Raw genomic sequence first — 25,571 nt, forward strand, 5'->3', positions numbered from 1 at the left:
GACAGTTAAAAAGTAGCAATTTTACCCAATAAATGCATCGATAATATCCACAGATTTTTATATAGTCAATCAAATGAACTTAAACAATTAAAAAACAACAACAAATATATTTTTGGGCCTGAACTACAAAACCAAATTTAAAACAATTTTAGTATTAGTTTTTCTTAGTAAGTTGCACACTACTTTGATCATGTATAAATATCATTATAACTATATTGTATACATATTATTATAACTACAGGCCTACATCTGACAATCAAAAACAAAATGACATGATATCACAGACGATTTTCTTCTGACCGAGCGCACCTGAAAAGACATGAATGACACCTCTTATAGAGCTTGAAAAGCAGACAGTTCTTTAGGATCTATATAATTTGTAAAATAAAGACTTGCAGGTTAAGGAAACAGCATAGGAGGAAGTTGCCACGGGCCTTGGTGCAGATGAAGCATTAAAAAAAAGTGTATTTATAGATAGATAGGTAACTAGATGGAATAGACAGAGATAGATTGATCTGTGTTGCAGCTGCTGATGAGCTTCTGCTCTCCATGTGCGCTGCGCATGCGCTGCTCAGGCTCTGCTTGCGCTTGCGGTGTGAAACAGGCGTGAGTATCTCACGCCTCAGCAGGGTTTCAATTAATTAAGGAAAAATCAGACCGTGAATAAAACAGCTCTTATGAATTATAAACCGTGAGGCCAATGATGTATAACTTTAGGAGAGACTAAATGTGAACAAAACAGAAGAGAGAGAGAGAATCTATTCCTGCAGTGCATTTTCCAAACAACTCACAGAGAGAAAGAGAGAGAGAGTAATGAGGGACTGAGAAAGACTGCCAGAAACGAAAGAAAAGACTGAGCAGAGAAAGAGAGAGAAGTCTGACGATGTTACCTGGACCCTAGGGACAAAAGCCGTGGTTCTTCTACTAAGGCATGGACTCTGGATAAGCAAAATTAACAAAGGAAACAAAAGCAATACAACTAAACCAAAAATGCACAGAGGCACACAAATCAAACCAACCCATATGAGAAGAGATTTAGCCTAACTGAGTGACAAGAGGCAGCGTTTATTCATTCATCAAATGATTCACGCACAAACATTAAGACAATTAGATAAATAGCGTAAGTGCTAAAATGCATCAATAATACAGTAAGATAACAATATAGTAAATATTAATATATGTTTACAGACAGCAAGACATGTGTTGGTATGTAAAGTACAATCCAACTTGTCTAGAATCTTTTTTAACATTTAATTTTTTCCAGAATTTGTAAGGTAAGATTTTTTTCACTTTGTGATGCCAAATGATATTTTAACACTTTTTGTTTTGCCTATGTTTTTAATTTTGCCATTTCATCGCAATAACAGGATCAATCGAGCTGAGTTGTTTTGAAAAGCTGTTCACGTCGAAATACAGTCTAAAGTGAAAGTAAATAGGAAAAGTGGAAAACTGGGAAAGGTTAACATTATATTGAATTAAATTTAGATTAAATTTTTAAAAAAGAGAAGAAAAAAGAACAACCACAGCTCTCAGCTAAATATATTTAGATTTCATCAGGGCTGGTGGGACGATAAAACAGTGAAAATAATTACAATATGAAACTTATTGATAAAACGTCACCTTGGAATTATAGATTCGATCTGCATTCTAAATGATTTTGAGATAGTGAGCTTCAAAGTTTTTGCAATCCATATAGCAAACAATATGTGTGTAACAGTTTTCTTTCATACATTAACATGACAGAGACCCTAATTGTACTCTAAATGTAAATTATCAAAATTCTCTTACATTTGCAAATGGGGATAAAAAAAAAAAAGCAGGGTATTTTTTGCTTGGAATTATAATTAAAAAATAAAAATTGGTATTAATTTTTAAATGTTTTAGGATATTTTTTTCTTGTTCACATTAAGCAAGGCTGTGCTAAATATTTTGTCCAGTGCAGCTGTTAATTTTATGTAATTAATATGGCAATATTTATTGAATTATACGCTTTATATAAATTATTGAATTATATGCCCCATAAATTAAATTAAGTATTTGTCCTTCAAGGCTTAATATCAAATTTAAAGACTTTAAAAGAAAACTGACAAATAAGCAAATATGTTTAATAAACACTGAAAATGTTTATATCTACATATAAAATTAAATATGTAATACAGTATACACACATAATTTCACATTTAATATATTACATTTTTTATAAATGTTTCTTTTTCAACAATGTAAAATTGAACATTTCATCTCAATTTCAAAAAACGCTTCTAAATCATCACATTAACACACATCTTTTTAATGTCAGGTTTCGTCTCAATTTTTTGTGGTGTAGCATTATTTAGTCGCTTCTGAATTTGTGTTTCTTTCTGATCGTTCCTGCTGTCAACAAAGCAATTTGGCGAAATGACAAAAAAAGCTGATCCTGATTCTCGTGCATGCATTCGAAATGCTAATTAACTCACAGAAAGAACCTTATAGAGCCAAGCTAGACTTAAACTTTTTTGTTTTTTAAATAAAAACTCTTAAAATGTAAAGAACTTCACATAATGTAAATTAGTTGTCATTTAATAACAATATGTGAAAAACTCAATTTTGACAAAAATGTCAGACAAAACTTTATAATTCCAAGGTAACGAAAAATGAGAATAGCGTGTCAGTACAATTCAACTTCATATTTAAGCATTATGCAAAACACATTTGGGAAAACATGGCAAACATCACTGCTTCTTTGGTCTGTGAGCTGCACGGACCACTTGGGATCAAGTCGTTGAAAACACAGTAATACCCATGCTTTAGATGTACAGTACACTTAAGAACTCTTTGAGTGAAATCGTTCAGTTGGCATTCATAGTGTTGCTTTTATGACATAAACAGGTAAAAAAAACCATGAGCAGTTAAACATGTATTATATGCCCCTGTGTTGTTATATGTTTAATAGAATAAATGTAATTTTCAAATGAATATCTTGTATATTCTGCGATTTAGCTTAGTTTGGAATTGAAAATTCAGATATTCAATAAATTTGTCAAAATACAATTAAAACAATAGTTGATTTAGTATTTACATTTGATGACACAAAAAAAAAAATCTAAATATAAAATAAAAAATGGATATCTAAATATTAATACAAAATTTTAGAACAGTATTTATCATTTAAAATAGTATTTGATGGCTTTTGTCAAATTTTATTTAAGGTTAAGGCAGCAGAATAATGTAATTTTGAGTTGTAACAACTATACTTGCGTACGTTTCTGTTTAATGTCCTGTAATACAAAAAGTCTGGTTCATACTTGTTAAATCATAAAGTTACCATGTGTTTAAAAGTTATACACTTTATTCTAGAGTGATTTTTTTATTCATCTTTCTCAATCTTACCACATAAACACAAATATGTGTTCACTTGTCTTCACCATTTAGGATAAATCTCCCTCATCCCAAATGAAAATAAAACAAATTTACAACAGCGCAAACCATAATAATACACTAAAGCATTGCCCGGACAGAAGAACAGATACACTTCAGTGCAAAAAACTGTACAAGCACATATATTATTATCAGTTTTAATCAAAACGTTTAGCAAATTTACAGTCACCATTGCTATAGCTCATTCCCCTATATCAAACAATTAAAAAATAATCATAATTTCATACTTTTTTCACACCTAACATATGAATGCACAGTAACCTGGATGAAACTTACCTGACCGATGCCTCGGTTACTGAGACTGATCATGCAAGCTGTGTCAGTTATTTAGCTGCTTCCTCTACTCTGAAACTGCCGTTAAGATCAAGGTTGGTTGTTTTAAGTATGCAGGAAAAACTTCAGCGAAAAGTACAGTAGGTCTTCGTTCAAGGACCTGACTTTATCTAACATCCTGATCCAGCAGCGCTGTGATCTGACCTGTTCAGTCTACGTCAATCGGGTAACAAGCTTGAAAACTAATAATACTTCTTCCGCTTCAGGGATTCCTTCCTTAGAGAATCCAAGCTGTTCTCTGACGGACACTGTCTGGGACTGACCACACAACTGTCTAGAATCACAAAATGAGGCTGCTGCAAACTAACAAATCGGTAACACTTTATTTTGATGGTCCATTTGAGTATTAGTAGACTGTCTGCTTAATATCTGTTGATACTGCTCCTTCAACAGACATTTAACTGGCTATAAGAAACTTTGCAAGTACATGTCAACTTACACTAACCCTAACCCCAACCTAACAATCTACTTATAATCTAATGAGAATTAGTTGGCATGTAGATGCAATGTAACTTCAATTCAGCAAATGGAAAATCAAAATAAAGTGTTACCAACAAATTTAATACAAGAGGTTTATGCACAGCCAACTATCCATATGGTTGTCAAGTGATTAAAATATTTAATTGCTATTAAATCGCATGATTATCACGGGATAACTATAGTGAATAATCACAATTTACAGTACCTTAAATTAATAAAATGTTGCATTTTGAAACAGCATAACAAGAACATCAGTAACTTAAGTGAACACAATGACTATCTCAAACATAACATTGTTTTATAGCGATGTGACTAAATAAAAATGATTGACCAAACTCCAAAAACACAGCAGGGGAGGGACTGCGTTTTAAAGATATTATGCTAAGCGGTTAGCATTGTGGCAGATCCCCTACTGCACCTTTAAATCACTGAATTTGTTGTTATGCAGTTTCAAAACGCAACATTATATCAAAGGTACATTATATATTTAAGGTACATTTACAACAGACAAAATGTGCAATTAAGTTTATATCATGGTTATATATTTATTATATTTATATTTAGGGTCAGTTTTATTATTATTATTATTATTATTATTATTATTATTATTATTATTGATTTTATTTAATAATTTATTAATGTAAAAAAAAGTTTAAAAAAAGGCTAAAATACTTATTTATTAATTATTTATTTATTACTTATTTTATGTAGTTTAAAATAAAATTATTACTCCAGTCATTATTGCTTTTATTACTATTACCATTAATAATAATAATAATAATAATAATAATAATAATAATAATAATAATAATAATAATAATAATTATTATTATTATTATTATTATTATTATTATTATTATTATTATTATTAGAGTGATTTCTAAAGTTCATGTGATTCTCAAGACTAGAGTAATGAAACTGAACATTTATCATTAAAATTATTAATTCATTCAGTCAGTCATTTTTTAACGCCTTTCCGGGGCCGTGTCGCGGGGGCAGCTGTCTTGGGGAGAAAACCAGACTTCCCTCTCCCCAGACACTTCCTCCAGCTCCTCCAGGGGGATCCCGAGGCGTCCCCAGGCCAGCCGAGAGACATAGTTCCTCCAGCGTGTCCTGGGTCTTCCCTGAGGCCTCCTCCCGGTGGGACAAGCCTGGAACACCTCCCTAGGTAGGCGTCCAAGAGGCATTCGAAACACATGCCCGAGCCACCTCAACTGACTTCTCTCAATGTGGAGGGGCAGTGGCTCTACTCAGAGCTCTTCCCGGGTGTCAGAGCTCCTCACCCTAACTATAAGGGTGCGCCCTACCACCCTGCGAAGAAAGCTCATTTCGGCTGCTTGCATCCGAGATCTTGTCCTTTCAGTCATGACCATAGGTGAGAGTAGGAACGTAGAGTGACTGGTTAATCGAGAGCTTTGCTTTTTGTCTCAGCTCCTACTTTACCACAACGGACCGATACATTGACCTCATTAATGTTGCCGCTGCACCAATCCGCTTGTCAATCTCACGTTCCATCCTTCTCTCACTCATGAACAAAACCCCATGATACTTGAACTCCTCGGTGGAGCACCATGGCCTCGGACTTTGAGGTGCTGATTTTCATCCCAGCCACGTCACATTCAGCAGCAAATCCTGTGGTTCCCAAACCGGACCACCTCCAGCCTAAGGCTGCGACTTGAAATTTTGTCCATAAAAATTATGAACAGAATTGGTGACAAGGGTGACTTAACAGAGCGCCTCTGACCCCATACTTCCAGAGCACCCTCCACAGAATGCCACGAGGGACACGATCGAATGCCTTCTCCAAGTCCACAAAGCACATATGGACTGGTTAGGCATACTCCCATGAACCCTCGAGCACCCTGGTGAAGGTATAGAGCTGGTCCAGTGTACTACGGCCTGGACGAAAACCGCATTGTTCCTCCTGGATCCTAGGTTCAACCATCGGGCGGATCCTCCTCTCCAGTACCATGGCATAAACTTTCCACCGGGAGGCTGAGGAGTGTGATTCCCCTATAGTTGGAACACACCCTCCAGTCCCCCCTTCTTAAAAAATGGGAACCCCCACCTCAGTTGCCCAGTCCAGAGGTACTGTCCCCGACCTCTATTGTAGAGACGTGTCAGCCAAGACAGCCCCATAACATCCAGAGACCCAAGATACACAGGGTGAATCTCATCCACACCCGCTGCTTTGGTGGAGGGGTTTGAGTGCCTGAGTGATCCTAAGAGCTATGCTGTCGGGGGATAATGCCCCTGGTAGGGTCTCCCAAGGCAAAAAGGTCTTAGGTGACATGTCAGACTAAGTGCGGTTCAAAACCCACTTATCAGTATAAAAACATCGAGGACTGTGACGTCGCCCGGGGCCTGGGGTTGGGGCTTGTATGCAACCGCCTGGTGGCCAGGCTTTTTCCCACGGAACTCGGCCGGGCTTAGCCCAAAGGAGCGACGTTGGACCATCCTTCCGCAGGCCCACCACCTGCAGGGGGAGCCGGAAGGGGCTGGTGCATTATGGAACGGGTTAGGACCACGACAACCTGATCGTCAGGCACAGAATCATTAACATCACTGGAATAAATTATTCAATTAAATTAAATGATAAACTACTTTTGAGCTGTTATTTTATAGTGCAGTAACATTTCACAATTTTACTATTTGTATTTTTGATTAAATAAATGCAGCCTTGTTGAGCAGGATAAGCTTTAAAACATTTAAAAATCAAACTGACCCCAAACTTTTGACCAGTAGTGGATATTATATATGAGTTTCCACTATATTTTGCTAATTTAAAAAGGCCAAATGATGGTTCGTAATGTTTTCTTTTAATATTATCTTACAAAAAAAAAGAATTAATAAGGGTGAACAGTGTAGTTTTCATCACTTACTATTGCTGGTCAGTACTTAATAACTTTGCTTAACCCTCTGAGGTTGCCAAGTCATGCTGGCGTGACCAGCATCTTTTTTTCTTATCAGCCCCAAAATCACCTCAGACCTCAGAGGGTTAATATTATCTATGATAAAATTTTTATTTATTTATTAATTTTTTTGTGGAAAGCTGGAAACTGTAAGATTTTTGGGATTATTTGATAAAAATAAATATATATTTTGTTACATATTAATTCATTTTCTTTTCGCCTTAGTCCCTTTATTAATCTGGGGTCGCCACAGCGGAATGACCCGCCAACTTATCCTGCTCATGTTTTACGCAGCGGATGCTCTTCCAGCTGCAACCCATTTCTGAGAAACATCCATCCACTCTCATACACCACAGACAATTTAGCCTACCCAATTGACCTGTACCGCATATCTTTAAACTGTGGGGAAAACCAGGACACGCAGAGGAAACCTACGTGAATGCGGGAAGAACATGCAAACTCCACACAGAAACGCCAACTGACCCAACCGAGGCTCGAACCAGTGACTTCTTGCTGTGAGGCAACAGCACTACCTACGGCGCCACTGCGTCAACCTTTTGTTACATAGTAAAATGTGAATTAACTCTGACTCTTTGGATAAACTGAATGTTTCCTAAATGAAAAGTGTAAATTATTACAGTTTTTACTTTTTTTTTATCAAACAATGCAGCCAGCAAAGAGATTTATTCTGTTAGACACATTTAAGGTGTTTGGCCAATCACAACATGCTGAGTCAGCTGGCCAATCAGAGCATTTTGAGACTTTTTAAAAGACTTTGTTGAAATCAGAACTCAAACAGAGACTTTCAGGAAGAATGGGAATGGGACTGATCTAGAAAAAAGCATGTAAAAATGTGTTGTAATGTGTTTTTTGAACATTAAAACACTGATACATAAATAAATACTGTTTATCATATGACGTCTTCCTTCAACGTTACATTATGGTGCTCTCACCACTCATTAAGTCTTGTAGTGATTCACAAAATTAATTTCTAAATTGCCAATTTCCCAAGAATCCTTAAAAATGTTGCTAATTAGGGCACAGACAGGTTATAAATAAGAAATATTAAGCTTGAGTTTGCACACCTACTTTTAATGGAATTGCAATATATATATATATACACACACACACACACACACACACACACACACACACACACACACACACACACACTCACATTTGAAGTCAGAATTATTAGCCCCGCTTTGAATTTTATTTTATTTTTTAAATATTTCCCAAATGATGTTTAACAGAGCAATGAAATTTTCACAGCATGTCTGATAATATTTTTTCTTCTGGAGAAAGTCTTATTTGTTTTATTTCGGCTAGATTAGAAGCAGTTTTTAATTTTTTAAAACCAATTTTAAGATCAAAATTATTAGCCCCTTTAAGCTATATTTTTTTGATAGTCTACAGAACAAACCATCGCTATTCAATAACTTGCCTAATTACCCTAACCTGCCAAGTTAACCTAATTAACCTAGTTAAGCCTTTAAATGCCACTTTAAGCTGTATAGAAGTGTCTAATTAGTGAAAATTATTTAGTCAAATATTATTTACTGTCATCATGGCAAAGATAAAATAAATCTGTTATTAGAGATGAGTTATTAAAACTTTTATGTTTAGAAATGTGTTGAAAAAAAATCTTCTCGCCGTTAAACAGAAATTGTGTAAAAAAATAAACTAAGAAATCATCGGGGCTAACAATTCTGACTTCAACTGTGTGTGTGTGTGTGTGTGTGTGTATGTTATATTATATTAAATGGCATGCAATCCAAATGAATCAACACTGAATACTGTATCATTTGCCACTTTAGAATTCTAAGGTATTAGTTTGCAGTTGTTTTGAGATACTGAGTTTTAGGCTTGTTATCCTGAGTTTTAGAGCTGTTGAATGATTAATATTAAAAATTTAATTGAGATCAAGTTTTTTTAGGAAACCAATAAAATCTTTCCTATATGGAATACAACAACCTTAAGCTCAGCATCTCCAATCAACTGCCAAATCACAGAATACAAAACAGAAAATGTCACAGATTTATAATAGACAAACATTACAGTTTTTAAAAAAATGTCAAAGATATCCATATTTGCATATATAAGTTTTCAAAATGATTTATTCCTGTGATCGCAAAGCTCGCAAATTTTCAACAGTCATTTCTTTAATAGATTTTGCTCACAATGTATTTGACAAACTGAAAAAATATATATCTATTTATTTGTATTAGAAATATTTAGTGACGTTTTAAACATCTTTGCTGCGTTCAAATTTTGATCAAGTCTTGAAAATTTCATTATTAATCAACTAATAAAAATAAATAAATAAACCTGACCCCAATAATTTGAATGGTAACGTAAATTGCCTACATTCTTGATGTTGCAAAACAAAAAGGTAGTCCATTTCCCAACTCAACTTGAAGGTGTTTTCTCCTTTTATCAACCAAAACCCCTTGGTCTTTTGATCTGAGCCAATATCTCTGTTAAACAAAGAGTGTAAACTGGCAAACTCTCCAACAATAAAAGCTCAAAACTCAACACTACCACAATTTTAACAATGATTCACACAACCAAACCAAATAAAAGCTAAAGAAATCAAGAGATCAGTAAAATGAGCAGCGCATTTGAAAAAACAGAGTGGTACTCACTGAGAGCTGTCCAGACAGATACTGAGAAGTGTCCCGGAGCATGCCGGGACTCATGGGCGATGTGACTGAGATGGATGGGCCCATTTTTTGGGATTCAAAGGAACTTGAACCTGAAAAGATTGTAAAGAAAAATTAGATTTTGATTATCCTGTTTTTAAAGGGATGTATATACTGTATCAAAAACAATACACACTTGATTCAAGTTGTCCATGTGTGCTCTCTGGTATTCTAGGGACATCTCTGCAAGGAAAGAGTAAAGAACATGTTAATGACAGCAGTAGGATGCAAATAACTCAATGTCAAACTAAATTGCATTAAGGCTACAGTATTTTGTCAAAAAGTAATTCTTTAGATAAAGAAAATAACAATAGCAATCATTCAGCATACTAGAATGATCACTGAAGGATTGTGACAGCACAAGGTGCTGTTGTGCTTTGCATAATTTTAAAATTATTTAATCTTAACTATCATTTTCATTAATTAATCATCCATAATGACAGCAATAATGGATAATTGGAATGGAAACAAGAGCTCCCAATCTAATACTCAGTCTTTCGAAGTGGTCATTTTGCAATTTAGCCAAAGCTCCTGAAATGTACATCTTCCTAGCATGATTGTGTTAGTTAAGAGGTACAGCTTGGTTACTGCATTTGACGTACTGTAAGTGATGGTCAGTTGACGAGAGGGAAAGGATTAAAATGGCACAGAAAAACAACCTAACCATAACAATAGCCTAAGTGTGAATAGAATGTGATAAAAAAAAAACATGATACGGTATAAAACATTATATTCGTTAAACGGAAACTAAATTTTAAAGCATCAAACAAAAATCCCTAATATTGAATGACTTGCATGACAAAAACAAATATTAAATTCCCTGACTTTAATACCTGGAAAAAAAAAAAACTTAAAAAGTTCCATGATTTTCCAAAAAAAATACATGATCTGAGGGAACCTTGATGATCAGTAAAAACGCCTTAATCAGCCCCAAAATCAATGTTTTAGATCAGATTAGGACATCAACAACACAAAAACAAGCACAAAACTGACATGGCACATTTTATAGGAAATATTATATATTATAACGTTATAACAAAGTAATTTGACCGTATATGGTGTAAAAAGTATATATTAAATAACAGTTTATGCATTTTGTAATTCACAAATGTTTTCCATTTATTTACGGTTGTGAATCGCATTAAAATTCAACTCGACGGTTTAAAAAAGTTTTTATTGGCGTTTTAGTAGTTTGAAATAATATAAGGCCTGAGAAATAATATATAGAGCAATAAGTCTGTTAAATAACTATTAAAATGGTAATAATGGTAATAACTTTTTTCAAAAATAAAATATTAAAAAAACATTAAAAACATAATCACAATTCTGTCAAAGTGTTTTCTTAAAGTGTGAGCAGAGCGTGTGTGTATGAGAATACAAGCATTCATATGTTGAGCTCCCACAGGCTATCCTTCTTCATAAACCTCCATTGTCAAAGAAAATGTGCTCTGTGTCCGTGAACTGACACGTTGAGTATTGGCCAGAGTAATGATCCATCACCCGCTTCAACTCACCCAATGGGCCGTGAGACCACCAGCTCCACCTGGGGCTCCGGCTTGGATTCTAGAATGATATTGTAAACTTCTTTAAATGTGGCTCCTTGCAAAACTCTCCCGTTCCACTCCAGAACCTGATCACCTGAAGACAGACACAACAATCCTTTCTGAATGAATGAATGAAATATTCATATTTAGTTATTCATATTTAGTTATATAGTAATATTCATAGATAGTTGTCCAACAAGGGAACCCATGGTGCTGAAATATAATTGGCTAAAATGGCATTGTGCGGGTTAAAAGGACCAAAACAAAGCCAGTGTTCCAGCACGGAACGCCCATTTTTAAAGCAGGATATCTGACTTTACTATTGTTTTTCAGATACACAAGTATGTTCACTTAACATGTTCTTAAATATCTGCAAACATAATATGGTATTTTTATGCTTTAGAAGAGTCAAAGTCTTACATACAGCACTTTTAAATAGAAATAAAGAGTTAGTTCATCCGATTTCTTTTATTGCAAAACATTGTTTTTTTATTCTGTTTAACACAAAATAAGATATTTAGAAAAAAGCTGAAAACCTGTAACCATTTACTACCATTGTAGGAAAAATAAATACTAAAGAAGTCAATGGTTACAGGTTCCCAATATGTTTCAAAATATCTTCTTTTGTTGTTTAACAGAAGTGAGAAACACCTAAAGGTTTAAAACAAGTAAAGGGTGAGTAAATTATGACTTATTTTTGTGGGTGAACTGTCCCTTTAATCATACAGTTATTCAATATGCTAAAAACAAAAACACTTTAGAACATTTTTATTCAGACATAAATGAAGAATTAACTAAATTATTATTAAAATAAAATAGTGGAATATTCTTCAAAAACACTGTAAAAGAAAAATCAAATATTAACCACAATATTCATTTTTAATGATACTGAAAAGACTTCATCTTCTCAATTCCACATGAGTTAAACTTTGATGCATTATAAAGACATCCTAAATACTGATACATTGACAAGATATTTCTGCCCCCCCCCCCCCCCCCCCCGATAAAAGTACCTTCCATTAATATGCGGGTCACACTTTATTTTGATGGTCAGTTTGTTGAAAGTTACATTGCATCTACATGTCAATTAATTCTCATTAGATTATAAGTAGACTGTTAGGTTAAGGTTAGTGTAAGGTGACATGTGCTTGCAAAGTTTCTTAGTCAGTTAAATGTCTGTTGAAGGAGCAGTATTAACAGATAATAAGCAGAGAGTCTACTAATACTCAAATAGACCATCAAAATAAAGTGCTACCGATATGTGTAATCTTCAAAAGGTTCAAAAACACTATTAATTAAGACAATCCATTTAAGAAAGACAGAATTTTGTTTAAGTGTTAAGTGTACAGATGTGTTCACCTGGTCGGAGATGACCAACAGTGTCTGCTAGACTTCCACGCTTCACTTTTGTGATGAAAGCACAAAGTCTGCCAGACTCCGTCATCTTCCCTCCCACCACCTGCAATACAGACCAACCACAATGCAATTTATTCAAAATATATGTTCAATACAATTATGTTGAGTACAAATGGAGTCTGCAAGGCTTATTAATTTACACAACTAAGCCAGAAGTCGGACCACACGGAATCTGCGGAATGTTTTGCTATTTCTGCACAGAATTTTGTAGATTATCTACGAATTTATGTGGAATGATTTTGGGAGTATCATCACTAAAAACTTAATATATGAAATAAAAAAATAACACTGTTTTAACTTTTATTTAATGTTTACAGTGCAAATCTATCTAGATCCACTTTTGGTAAACAAAGCAAGTTCATATAATAATAACTACTAAAAGACAGAAAATATGACTTTACAAACTGTATTGTAAATAAATCACTTTCATATTAGTCAATATTATTACTGAAATTAATAAAAAAAACTGAATAAATATAAATTTATTCACATTTACACCAGAAAATAAATAAACTCAATGATGGGCTAAAAATCTGTGGAAATCTACGTGGAAATCTACGCAGCAGATTCCATGTGGGTTTAAGTCATAATTTAAAGTCATAAGAATGAATGTATGACTTTAAATTATGAAATGTTTTGGATTATTTATTCATTTAATTTTTCATGCAAAGGTGCCTGGCAAGGGCTTATTTATTACCGGAAAGTTTAAACTATATAAATGACTCTGTGAGGCAAGTGAACTGCTAAATGTACATTTCCTGCATTGTTTTTAACAGTCCATACTTTAGCGAGAGAGAGAGAGAGAAAGAGAGAGAGAGAGAGAGAGAGAGAGAGAGAGAGAGAGAGAGAGAGAGAGAGAGAGAGAGAGAGAGAGAGGGAGAGGGAGAGGGAGAGGGAAAACAGAAAACACACACAAAATAAATGCTACACATTTTGTACAGGGAACATTGCTCCCTCCTCATAGTGTACCCAGGTAATGGCAGAAAGACAATGGGTGGGCACACTTTCAGGAACTCAGCAACATAAACCCGTAATATAAACCACCCCTTTGTGGGGGTGGAACTGTTTTTACCATACTGGACCATCAGTCAGCAATTTAAATTACAAAAAAACTCCAGCTAAATGAATCTTTTTTACTGCTGCTACGAGAAGCGGAAGTCCTCATAGTTAAGAACACTTAAATGTTAAGCACAAAGTACAACAAAAATGTTTTGATCCAATGGCAAAAGAAAAAAAATACTCAGCTTTTGAGTTTTATTTATCTTTTAATAATTTACAAAAAGCATAAAAAACGCATTGAGTGTGTTAACTAGTGACATTAGGAGTTAAGAAATGCAATCCAACATTTTTTTTCTTGGTGGGGCTGTTAAACGGTTAAGGGAAAGCTGTAATAAGTAAAACAAACCTCCATTATTGTGTATGAAGTTGATGAAAGTGTTTGCTGAAGTCCTTAGCTGATCTAGAGTCATCAGCATGGCTTTTAGTGAGTGAACTATTCATTGCTGAATCTCTCTTACCTTGAGGCCCAGCAATGCCCCTGTGTCTCTGGGCACCGTGCCATCTTTCATCCGCTTGTTTAGCACTACCCGCCCTATTAGGCGCTCTCCATCTTTGGATGGTTGCCATGTCACCGGGTGCTATGGGGTCAAATTGACAATACACCTTTGGTTTTTATACAAGCATTCACACTGCATATTACAAACAAACACAAGCACACACTTACGCAAACAGACACACAAACACAGGGAGGACAACTAAAGGAGAAGGGTGAACTCTTATTAGCTGTGAACACACAAACCGTCCCAAGGTGTCATTAAAAATGCTGTTGTTTTAAAATCAACATAAAACACAATCTCAATTTTGTTTTAATTTGAGTACATCATGGTTATCAGCATTATATGTAGAATGTGTAAGTTCTCATTTACAAGTCATAATAAAAAATAAAATAATAATAATAATAATAATAATAATAATAATAATAATAAACAAATAAATAAATAAATAGATTGATAAATAAATAGATTGATAAATAAATAAATAAATAAATAAATAAATAAATAAATAAATAAATACATTTAAATTTGGAATTTGATTAGATTTTATTTTGTGGCTAATGACTGAATTGTGACAAAATTATGAGAGATTATGAGAAAGAAAATAAAACAGGAGCACAACAAGCAATTATTCAGATTTTTTTTTTTTTTTAAGTTGATAACCTTTAGTTTACCTTTAGTTAACCGTTTTTTTTATTTCATTTTAACTTCGAATGTGCATGTGTACATCTAGACATGAATAATTTTTTAAAAAGGAATAGATACCACAACATTCCCAGTATTTAAAGGAAAATACATAGCAAACTGAGTCATTTTGTCCTCATTTTCACACTCTATTGTCTTACTTTATGTCATAAATGTAAAACTGAAATGTTCCAATCCCCTGTAGTTCTTAAATCTAAGGTAGTAGTAATACTCTCAATTCAAATAAACATAAACGAAGAGTTATGGTATATGGTGCATCAAAACATTGTCTTAAATGTAACATCAGTTCTATATAATATTGTTTTGTGTGGTAATCTTTGCATTATATGTGAATTTAAAGTCACAACATGTACGACTGTTTTCAGTAAATTATCGAACTAGAACAGTGATATATATTTAGCAATTTTAATTGTAGTGACTAGTGTCGCAATCCTAATGACTTCACGCATCAATATCTGGTTTGGTTTTATAGAAAACACAGCAACAACAAAGCCACTTTAATATAAACCACACTTTAAACCACACTGAACTGAACGTCAACTCTAAAAACTGGACTGACAGTTTTAATTTACTAGAACTTCGATGTTAAGCTGCTTTGACACAATCTACATTGTAAAAGCGCTATAGAAATAAACATGAATTGAATTGAATATGTTGTTTAATATGTTGATAAATAGATGATCATAAACGGAAGTCATCAACTGTGGCTAAACAAAAGCTGTGATGTCTTTCTGCTTCCTATTATCTTGACAATACATTTTGAATCCTTTAGCTCATTAATGAAAATGATTTCTGCAGAAGTCCTGTAGGATGTAATGGAGTCGACAACTCCTATGATTCCACACTCATGCGGCCCTATCACACACCCGGCACAATAAGACGCAAGACATGTTAGGCGCTATGTGTTGCTATTTTCAAACCAATGAAAGTCTCCACTTTCCTTCCTAATCTGCAATTGCCTCTCTGGCTATACCACTAACTGTGCCCTCTCTCTCTCTCTCTCAAAAAAAAAAAAAACCCCAAAAAAAAAAAATTACTAATGCTTTGCTTCTTAGACTATACACACCTGAAACTTGTCTATAGCACTTGCTCACTGCTGCTCTTATAGTTGTGTAAATTGCTTCCTTGTCCTCATTTGTAAGTCGCTTTGGATAAAAGCGTCTGCTAAATGACTAAATGTAAATGTAAATGTAAACCCTAAATTTCCCGTTTTGCACCACGTTGTTTAAATAGCAAATTCATTTGCACCACATTTGCTGTAATTCCGCTTGAATGAACATTCCTAAAAAATCCTATTCCAACTTCCTGTTGTCAGATGCTTTCCTTACTGCTTTTTCTTCTCCCTGCTGTCATTTTAGCAGCAATTTCTTTTAATTCATAAATAATGGTGGAAAAAACAGATTTTGTTTAGTATATCAGGGCCTTAAGAAAATTACCAGAAATGTAGCAGTATATTTTTAAGCTATTCAATAAACACAACACTATACACTGCATTTTTCTGAATATGAATAAAATACCAGTGAAAAAAAATCAATAGCGAAAATTATTTCCTTTTCATTACTGAATTCACTTAGAGGAAACTTGAAATATAAAACTTGAAATATAAAACATGAATTGTATAGACCACTTTTTGGTACATGTTTTGCCATTGTTGGTGTTTGACAGCTTCAGTTCCCTTTGTGAATACTGTAAGAGCACACTAAAGCTCCTGCAGTACATCTCCTGTTCTATTTCACAGGGAAAAGAAAGGAAGAAAGCCATACAGGTGTGTGTAACTACATGAGGGTGAGCAAATTATGACAGAATCTTGGCGTTTTGACAACAGCATGAAAGTCATTATCTTCAAAAGAAATGTCTAAAAGGGTCGGTTTGTGCATTCATCAAGTACAGACAATAGACAGGACATGTTTTAAGGTATCAAGCACACAATTCTGTAGACAGCAACACACAGCGGTGAACTAGATCAGCAGTTCTCAACTGGTGGAATACACCATTGTTCTGGTTTTAGTATACAATAGAGTAAAAAGACCAACAAAACAATGGTCTACACTGATTATAGAATGCCATTTTTGCAAAAAAATTTATTTTTGAAAGGCATTTTAAAACAGCTATATAGTAATATGGGTTTGAACATATAAAGGCTTTAAACATGTCTTGGGAAAACAAAAAACAAGAACCAGGACAAAAAGGAATCAAGGTCAAAATAAAAAAGACCCTCCCATTGGGAATCTCTGATGTTACCATTAGTAGTGCCTTTTTTTCCACTATCTACTTCATTTATTTGCTTCTTTATTGTCACCTAATGATACTAAATTATGACAGCATTCTATAGATCACAGTTTGTTTTACATGATTTTTATTATTACAATAAGTTTCAATTTTGTTGAACATTTCAATTAAGGTTGGAGGTGGCTAAAGGTACCATCTAATTAGTCTCAGCCTCAAGCATCCTTTAAACTGGACACAACAGATGACAAGCGACAGACCAGAAGTCATTCATTTCCAATGGAGAGTACTTTGGGAGCTGTGTGGAGTTCTGATCATCTCCATATGCAGAAAATTCTGATCTGATTTGAGCTGCGGATACATTGAAATATTTAAACTCCTGTGACTAGACCGTTTTTATTGTTATTTTTTGAATGAGAAAAAAAGTCTATATTAAAAACCATTTCTATTCCTAAATGAATAATAAAAATATATTTTTAATGTTGTCTCCACATTCCCTCCAATGTTTTTAGCGGTCTATGAGTTTCTATTCATTAATTCAACCATGGTGAACGCACAGAGAAGAAAGACTCTTGCTTTTGCTCTCCTTTATTTCGGACACTGCGAGAACATCTTCTCTTTCATGGTGCACTACAAAACTGAAAATTTTGTGTGACTGCCACAAGGGGGCGCATTCCAACAGTCGTGTCCAAATGTCGTATGCAGTGGAAAGGCGGCTTCAGACATCATGAAAATGGCTAAACGTTTGATGCCCAGGGCCAAAATTTGCATTCATGGTATGTTGTAATTACCATGATTTAATTTGACATTTCCTGATCCCATGAGGAAACGTAACTATTTTACATATTTATTTTATTTGTACGAATTCATACAAGCTTAGTACGATGTTGAAAATGAGGCGTGGCACCCAACCCTGACCTTAATCCAAACCGTCATTGAATAATAAGCAAATCGTACTAAATTGTACAAATTAGATCATGTGAATTCATAAGACTTCAGAAGAAATCAAAAAGTTAGGAAATGCTGTGAGATCGTGTTGGACATTTCATGCAAGCTGTGCACATATGATTAAGAAATATGATTCCTCAAACTCAGAAATTATGCATTTACTATTTGTGGAAAAACTAATGAAACCCAAACAGAGTCTACTTTATATAAAACTGTGAACATGTGGTACAAGCCATAGCTCTCAAAGTATTCCCAGTTCTTTGAGAATGTGAATACTTTTTCCTATTCAAAATCTTAAATTACAACAAGGTGAAAAAAACACTTTGGGAATCTCATTAGTTCAGGGGTGTCCAAACTAGGTCCTGGAGGGCCGGTGTCCTGAAGAGTTTAGCTCCAACCCTAATCAAACACACCTGAACCAGCTAATCAAGCTCTTACTGGATATACTAGAAACCTTCTAGCAGGTGTGTTGAAGCAAGTTGAAGTTAAACTCAGCAGGACATCAGCCCTCCAAGACCGAGTTTGGATACCCTGCATTAGTTGAATTCTACCAGATCTAAGGAAAGCGTGAGTCACATTTTTTAAATGGTTTGTCGCTAAAAAAAACGAAGATAGCAGAGCACTTCAACTAAACATCTCCTAAACGCCAGACTTTCAGAACTATTGACTACTGATGACTTGAATGATGCATTGATTGCATGCCGAGTTTCCATTTTCATAATGCTAACATTATTCTAAATAGAATTAATTGTGATTTGTTCCTTTACATGTCAGTAAGTTGGTTCCTTGAGTCCACATGCCATTATTTTCTCTACCAGATTAATATTTAGCAATAGTTGGTGTAACTTTTAGTTAACATGGTTTGTAGTATATTGACATGCACACAGTTAAAATAATAAAAATGTCCAAACTACACAAAATCTTTTGCAATTTTGTGAGTTTTTGAATTCTTTTTGGGAGGTATTGACCACAATTTGTTTTGTTTGGTAAATTAGTAATAATGTGTTATCAATATTATAGTAACATATATTTATGTTTACTAAACATTTAGAGAGACTACGGTCAAATAAAATGTGATATATACACACACACACACACACACACACATATACATATATATATATATATAAATTAACTCTCAATATTATACACATTACACATTTTATTATTATTATTATATAACATTATTATTATTATATATTATTATATAACATTACAAGTAACACATTTTCTCGTGTTCTGTGATCGATTACCTAAATTTAACTCGGTGCAAAAACAGCCTCATAATCGGGTCTGCAACTAATACACGCAAGTCTGTTCATTCACAAACTATGCGTGACAAGAAAGTGAAAGACTCTCTTTGTGTATTTTTTGTGAACTATTTAATATATCATCATAGTTGTCCAAATTAATGTCCTGTGAGTGTTTTATAACGGACATGCGCCAATACAGGAGGATCTAGCGAGGCTCAATGGTGTTTCCGCCAAAATGAACTTGCATAAGAGCTTCAGACACACTCTGGTGTTCCTGTCAGCGATCTCCCAATAATATCCAGCTGAAAACTCAACCGCCATCAGATCGATGCGTTTCAACAGATTTAGAGTATTTTGTATTTTACATTTGTCTGTATACTTATGAAAAGTACATATTTAATAGTAGATATTCAGCCATTCCAGTTTAAAGCAGAAACTGGTCTTTCGCAATCTCCCTTGACTTTTGGTTCTTATATGTGTATATATATATATATATATATATATATATATATATATGTATGTATGTATGTTAATAAATAAAGGCTTAAATGAGCATTTTATGCAAACATTTTTTTGCTAAATTTCAGACAGATGGGCCTTCAAAAATTTATCGGAGAAAAGGGTGGGCCCCGACGTGAAAAAGGTTGAGTACCCCTGATATAATGTACACCCCATTTTGAAAATGTATATAGTTTTATCCATTTCTCGGTGAATATAGGCAATGTATTTTGGTGCATTTAAACAAAACAGATTTATTAAACATATATTTATTAAAATAATATTTTAGTCACCAAACATATTTAGGAATAGAAAGATAATACAATTAAATTCAAGCAAAATATTGCAAAAATATATTTTTTTTATTCATTTTGCATCTCTTGATTTTTTCCTCTGTTGTTAAATTTGTATTTAAAATTTTTCTATAACATATAAATTTGGGTGTACTAGTTTTTGGACCGTTATCGTAAGTTATTTTGTTATATAAGCTGCAGATTTGGCTTCAGTACTGACTAATCTAATGTATATGCACAAATATAATATTGTATAGCTTCCTATTAAAAATATGAATTTAAAAGATAGATATGTGAGGGGCGTACTTGTATATGCTGAGCACTGTATGTATTCACTGTTCATATCACTTCAAGTGGTCAGTTATGACAATTCACATGCTTGTTGCTTTAGCACATTGCGCATGGTAAAGATGCAAATATCAATAGCAAACCATTACCAAATCAGTTTTAAATTTGAGCCAAGTAAAGAAAAACCAGTTGAGAAGTACTGATCTAGATCAATCCATTAATCAACCAAAAAAACAAAGCAAAAAAAAAAAAACGGCTGTCACACCCTCAAGCAAGTATGGATGTAGCAAGCTACTTCTATTGACTATTGCGGAAGAGGTGGTGAACACACAAAAACAAAAGGCGGGACAGGAAAGGACAGCATGAAGAATGAGACAGTGAAAAGGGGAAAAGAAAAACAACTGCTTAGTGCAAGATTGATTCCCACACTAGCCTATCCCTGTGTTTAAGCTGAGACTGAAGGATTGTGTGGAAAAAATCATGTCAGGAAATCCCAAAGGGGGAAACAGTGTGAAAAGGTGACGTGACCAAGTGAGGAAAACAGGTTTGCAATCAGAATGGATAATCTGTCCGCATCGAGAAGCATGCAGCATATGGAGCAAACAGTGCCAGGAAGTTTGTCATTCATCTTTCTGTGTGTTAGGATGCGCTATACGACTTTGCAGCCAGAAGATAGTGGAGCAAAGCAAAAAAAAAGAAGAAGAAAAAAAGAAAAAGAGGGTTGTCCTCTCTTCTGAGAGACATGGTTAGAGAAGGAAACCCTCGAGGGGAAGAAACAGTGAGCATGTCGAGCAGGTCAGTCACAGGAAGCGAGAGGCAGGCGGCAGGAAGTGGTCTCAGTACCTTGTCACTATGACTATGTTCCTCGTTTAGCGTGGTGCTACTGCAAGTGTCAACCCCTGAATCTTTGACCTGCGGCTCGCACCACTCCGCGTCTTCTTCATGGGAGCCCTCCCAAAATCGCACCACTGTATTTTGCCTCTCAGACGGGGCATAACTGGTGTCCAAAAAATATGCCTGCTCATTTGTTTTTCTTTTTCCCCTTTGAATGTTGCCTAAAAGTTATGGATGATATAAAAAAGGAGGAGAAACAAAACATGCAAAGGTGAATTCAACGAGGGGAAATGGGACGACAGGATCACAAGCCTCACCATAGACATTGAGGAGGCCTCGCTATGCCAAGACGCATGGTCCCACCAGTGACCATCCATATCTCCTGAGGACAGCACAGTGAGAGGACACACACGCACACACTTGTGTAAACAAGAATTAACTCATAGAAGCAAATACATGACATTCGGTTACTCAAACACCTTCTTTTACAGGTCTTTAAAAGGAGTAGATTGACAAAAATTAAAATGCTGTCATTACTTACTGTCATTTTACAAAATAAAACTCGTGTCTCTGAAACATTATAAAGAATATACAAGCCCTTTTTTCTTTAAACAATTACTGTAAAATAAACTATATTTTTTATTTTAGAAAGGATGTTTTAGACAGAAATAGCAATGCATTATTAATGGCCCGTTTCCACTGAGTGGTACGGTATGGTGTGGTACACTTTTATGGCTGTTTCCACTGTCAAAAGGTACCAAAAAGCTAAATATACCGTATCACTTTTTGGTGCTAGACGCACAGCTGAACGCTATTGGTTTACAGAGAAGTGTCACTAGTGCATATACAAGCCAGGAGAATGAAAACAAAGGAAGCGCCATTTTTAAATACACAGCCGAGACATTACATCGTAATACTATACATCCATATAATAACGAAATATAATAACGAGCTCAAACAAACCTTGTCGTCGTCTTGATGAATGGCCACAAAGCCAACAAGAACAAAATCTGCTGTGTCCTGTTGTTGTTTTACGAGGCTGTCTAGCTCTAGAGAGCTCGCCGTACATGTATATTTGAAATAACAAACTTCTTGAGCTCATGATAATAACGTGCGCATGATTATTGAAGTGCTTCTGACATCCGATCCTTTCAGAAACTGACAAACGCGAGAGTGAAGAGTGAAGCGTAGAAAAACAAGAGAAGCCGGGAAAAAAAAGAGCAAATTATTTTTTCAACAACCTAAAACAAACTGCTATGTTTAACTATTCACCTTTTGAACTATTTTGAACCCGTAATGACGGAATTACTTTCTAACAAGAGGTTACATGTGTTGGTGAAGATTAAAGACACAGATGAGAGGTTTGCACTGAATGTCGCTATATGTTGCATGTTGTTTTGAAGCCAAGTAAAGACTAAATGTATGCTATGTGTAGTTTTCTGTAAATGGTAACATAGTCTCTATAGTCATAGTCTCTAAGGGGCTGTATGTGGTTATCTCATCTCATTTCATTTTCGTCCGCTTTTCCATGGCTGGGTCGCGGGGGCAGCGGTCTTAGGAGAGAACTCCAGACTTCCCTATATGCCGTTACAGTATTTAACATATATATTCAATTGTTTTCAATGTAATTTGTTTTATTAATTATTATTATTATTGTTTTATATTTTATATCAGTGTATTTTAAATACATGATTTATTTTGTTTTGGTTGTAGTAATTATAGTTATTCTCTTTCACTGATTTTTTTATTTAATTTAATTTAATTTATTTTCATCCACTTTTCTGCGGCCGGTTCACGGGGGAAGCAGTCTTAGGAGTAAACCCCAGACTTCCCTCTCCCCAGACACTTCCTCCAGCTCCTTCGGTGGGATCCTGAGGGGTTCCCAGGCCAGTCGAGAGACATGGTCCCTCCAGCATGTCCTGGGTCTTCCCCGAGGCCTCCTCCCTGTGGGACATGCCTGGAACACCTCCCTAGGTAGGCCTCCAGGAGGCAGTCGAAACAGATGCCCAAGCCACCTCAACTGACTTCTCTCGATGTGGAGGAGCAGTGGCTCTACTCCGAGCTCGTCCCGGTAGTCAGAGCTCCTTACCCTAACTATAAGGTTGCGCCCTCCCACCTTGCGAAGAAAACTCATTTCGGCTGCTTGCATCCGAGATCTTGTCCTTTCAGTCATGACCCAAAGCTCATGACCATAGGTGAGAGTAGGAACGAAGATTGACTGGTAAATCAAGAGCTTTGTCTTTCGGCTCAGCTACTTTACCACAACGGACCAATACATGGACCGCATTTCCGCTGCTGCTACATCAATCCACCTGTCACTCTCATGTTCCATCCTTCCCTCACTCATGAACAAACCCCAAGATACTTGAACTCCTCCACCTGGGGTAAGGACTTTCCTCCAACCTGAAGATAGCAAATCACCTTTTTCCAGTGTATATGTTCATATATATTGTATTTATTTATTTATTTATTTAATATAATTACAGTAGGCTATTTTGCACTGTCATTGATCTGCAGTCATAATCAAATCATGTTCATAGAAAGGTTAGAAATGAACATTTATATACAAGTATTTTTGTGTATAAAGCATCTGTTTTGTGAGAAGTGCTTCTCATATGATATGTGAACGACCCGTACAGCTTTACTGTAGACATTTCCTCAAGCGAGGATGACGTTAATTGAAACTTTCTGTCGTAACATTGATACCTTTTTGATAGTGGAAACCCAAGACTGATAAATGTGACCAGAACCGTACAGTACCACTCAGTAGAAATGAGCTATTGAGGAACACTTCAGCCCCCATTCAACACAAATGAATGGGAAGAAATTACCAGTGTATTTTTTTAAAGAAAAAATTTATTTATATTTTGGCTTAAAATCATAAGAGTGACTGAATGACGACAGCATTTACAATGTTAGGTCAATTATCCCTTTAAATGTACATATAGCAGTAGCAATTACCTTCTTTATGCACACTTACCTAATCAATATGTAAAAGGAAATAGACAGCAAATACAGTTTTTAAAAGGTGTACAGTATCAAATAAAAACATAACCTGAAAACAAAATCACAAAACTAGATGAACAGTTTTCCAAAAAGTTTTCAAAAAAGACACACATTTATTTTTTTCAGTACCACATGGCAGTACCTCAAAGACATGCTGGCATTAGTAAAAAACAAAAACAAATTAACATTATTTCAAGTTATGTTAGCTGTAAGCCAAGCATAGGGTTAACAAAAATCTGCCTAAAGTGATGCGAAATTTAAGTAAAGGTAAATTTCAACTTATTTTACATCACTGAACACATTGGTTGCGATTGGATAGCAATATTGTAATATTGTACTGCCACCTTCTTTCCAACATAAAGCTCAAGTTCACATTTCACTTTAATCATTTAAACACTTCACATCATCCTCTTTCGATTCATTTACATATGCAAAATAAATTATTTTAAACAAAACTGCAACAGTACCACTGCACAGAATGAACAGCATATTTGATTAAGAAACCAAGCTGCGGTTGAAAAATGAAATAAATATGGTATTATGCATTTATAATGTTAAAAGCTAAGATCACTGCAATATCACAAAAACAAGAGTAAATGGGAAAAAACTGTATCCTAGCGTACAGCATGGAATCTTTAATAATAATAATCAAGAAGTTTGATTCCTGCCACCAGCATGGCATCCTCCTGACCCCAATTTCCCTGCCACTATGCAGTTATATCTGTGTGCTACCATGAAAAGAATGAGCAATGTAAAAAACTTACTTCAGCAGACATTACTTCTGCCTTAACATACACCATGCTTCACAAACCAGAAGCATACGCCATTGGTCCAAGCACCATGTGTAGACTGCCCCAAGAGTCTTTAAAAAAAGAAGCAGTTTTGTGTAGTCCCAATATATTGTTGATAATCCGTCTTTGCTGCACCACCCCTTCCAAACCTTGGCAAGTTCCGCAAAGCTGATTTACTTGACCACGTCTACCAGGACAAAGGCCAGAACTTAGCTGCAGCTCTTCAAGTCACACTTGGGTCAGTACGCCAAGCTCTGGTACATCCTTTACAAGGACGATCTCAAACCAAAGAATTTGCATTATTTTTCATCGTATCTTACGGTGTAGTTCCCTTTCCCTCTCTCTCTCTCCTTGCACTGAAATGGAGTCCAT

General features: G+C 35.0%; 1 protein-coding gene across 1 annotated transcript in view; it reads right to left on the minus strand.

Moving 5' to 3' along the window:
- rims2b (regulating synaptic membrane exocytosis 2b) overlaps window positions 1-25,571 on the minus strand; it is a 244,016-nt gene that overhangs the window by 108,568 nt on the left and 109,877 nt on the right. The window contains exons 7-13 of the mRNA XM_056479213.1: window positions 21,412-21,623; window positions 14,322-14,441; window positions 12,748-12,847; window positions 11,359-11,482; window positions 9,981-10,027; window positions 9,788-9,897; window positions 891-938 (exon numbers count right to left, since the gene is read on the minus strand). Coding sequence (XP_056335188.1) covers window positions 891-938; window positions 9,788-9,897; window positions 9,981-10,027; window positions 11,359-11,482; window positions 12,748-12,847; window positions 14,322-14,441; window positions 21,412-21,623 — 761 coding nt within the window. The remainder of the gene's footprint in view (window positions 1-890; window positions 939-9,787; window positions 9,898-9,980; window positions 10,028-11,358; window positions 11,483-12,747; window positions 12,848-14,321; window positions 14,442-21,411; window positions 21,624-25,571) is intronic.

This window comes from Danio aesculapii, chromosome 19 (assembly GCF_903798145.1).
Source record: "Danio aesculapii chromosome 19, fDanAes4.1, whole genome shotgun sequence".
NCBI lineage: Eukaryota > Metazoa > Chordata > Actinopteri > Cypriniformes > Danionidae > Danio > Danio aesculapii.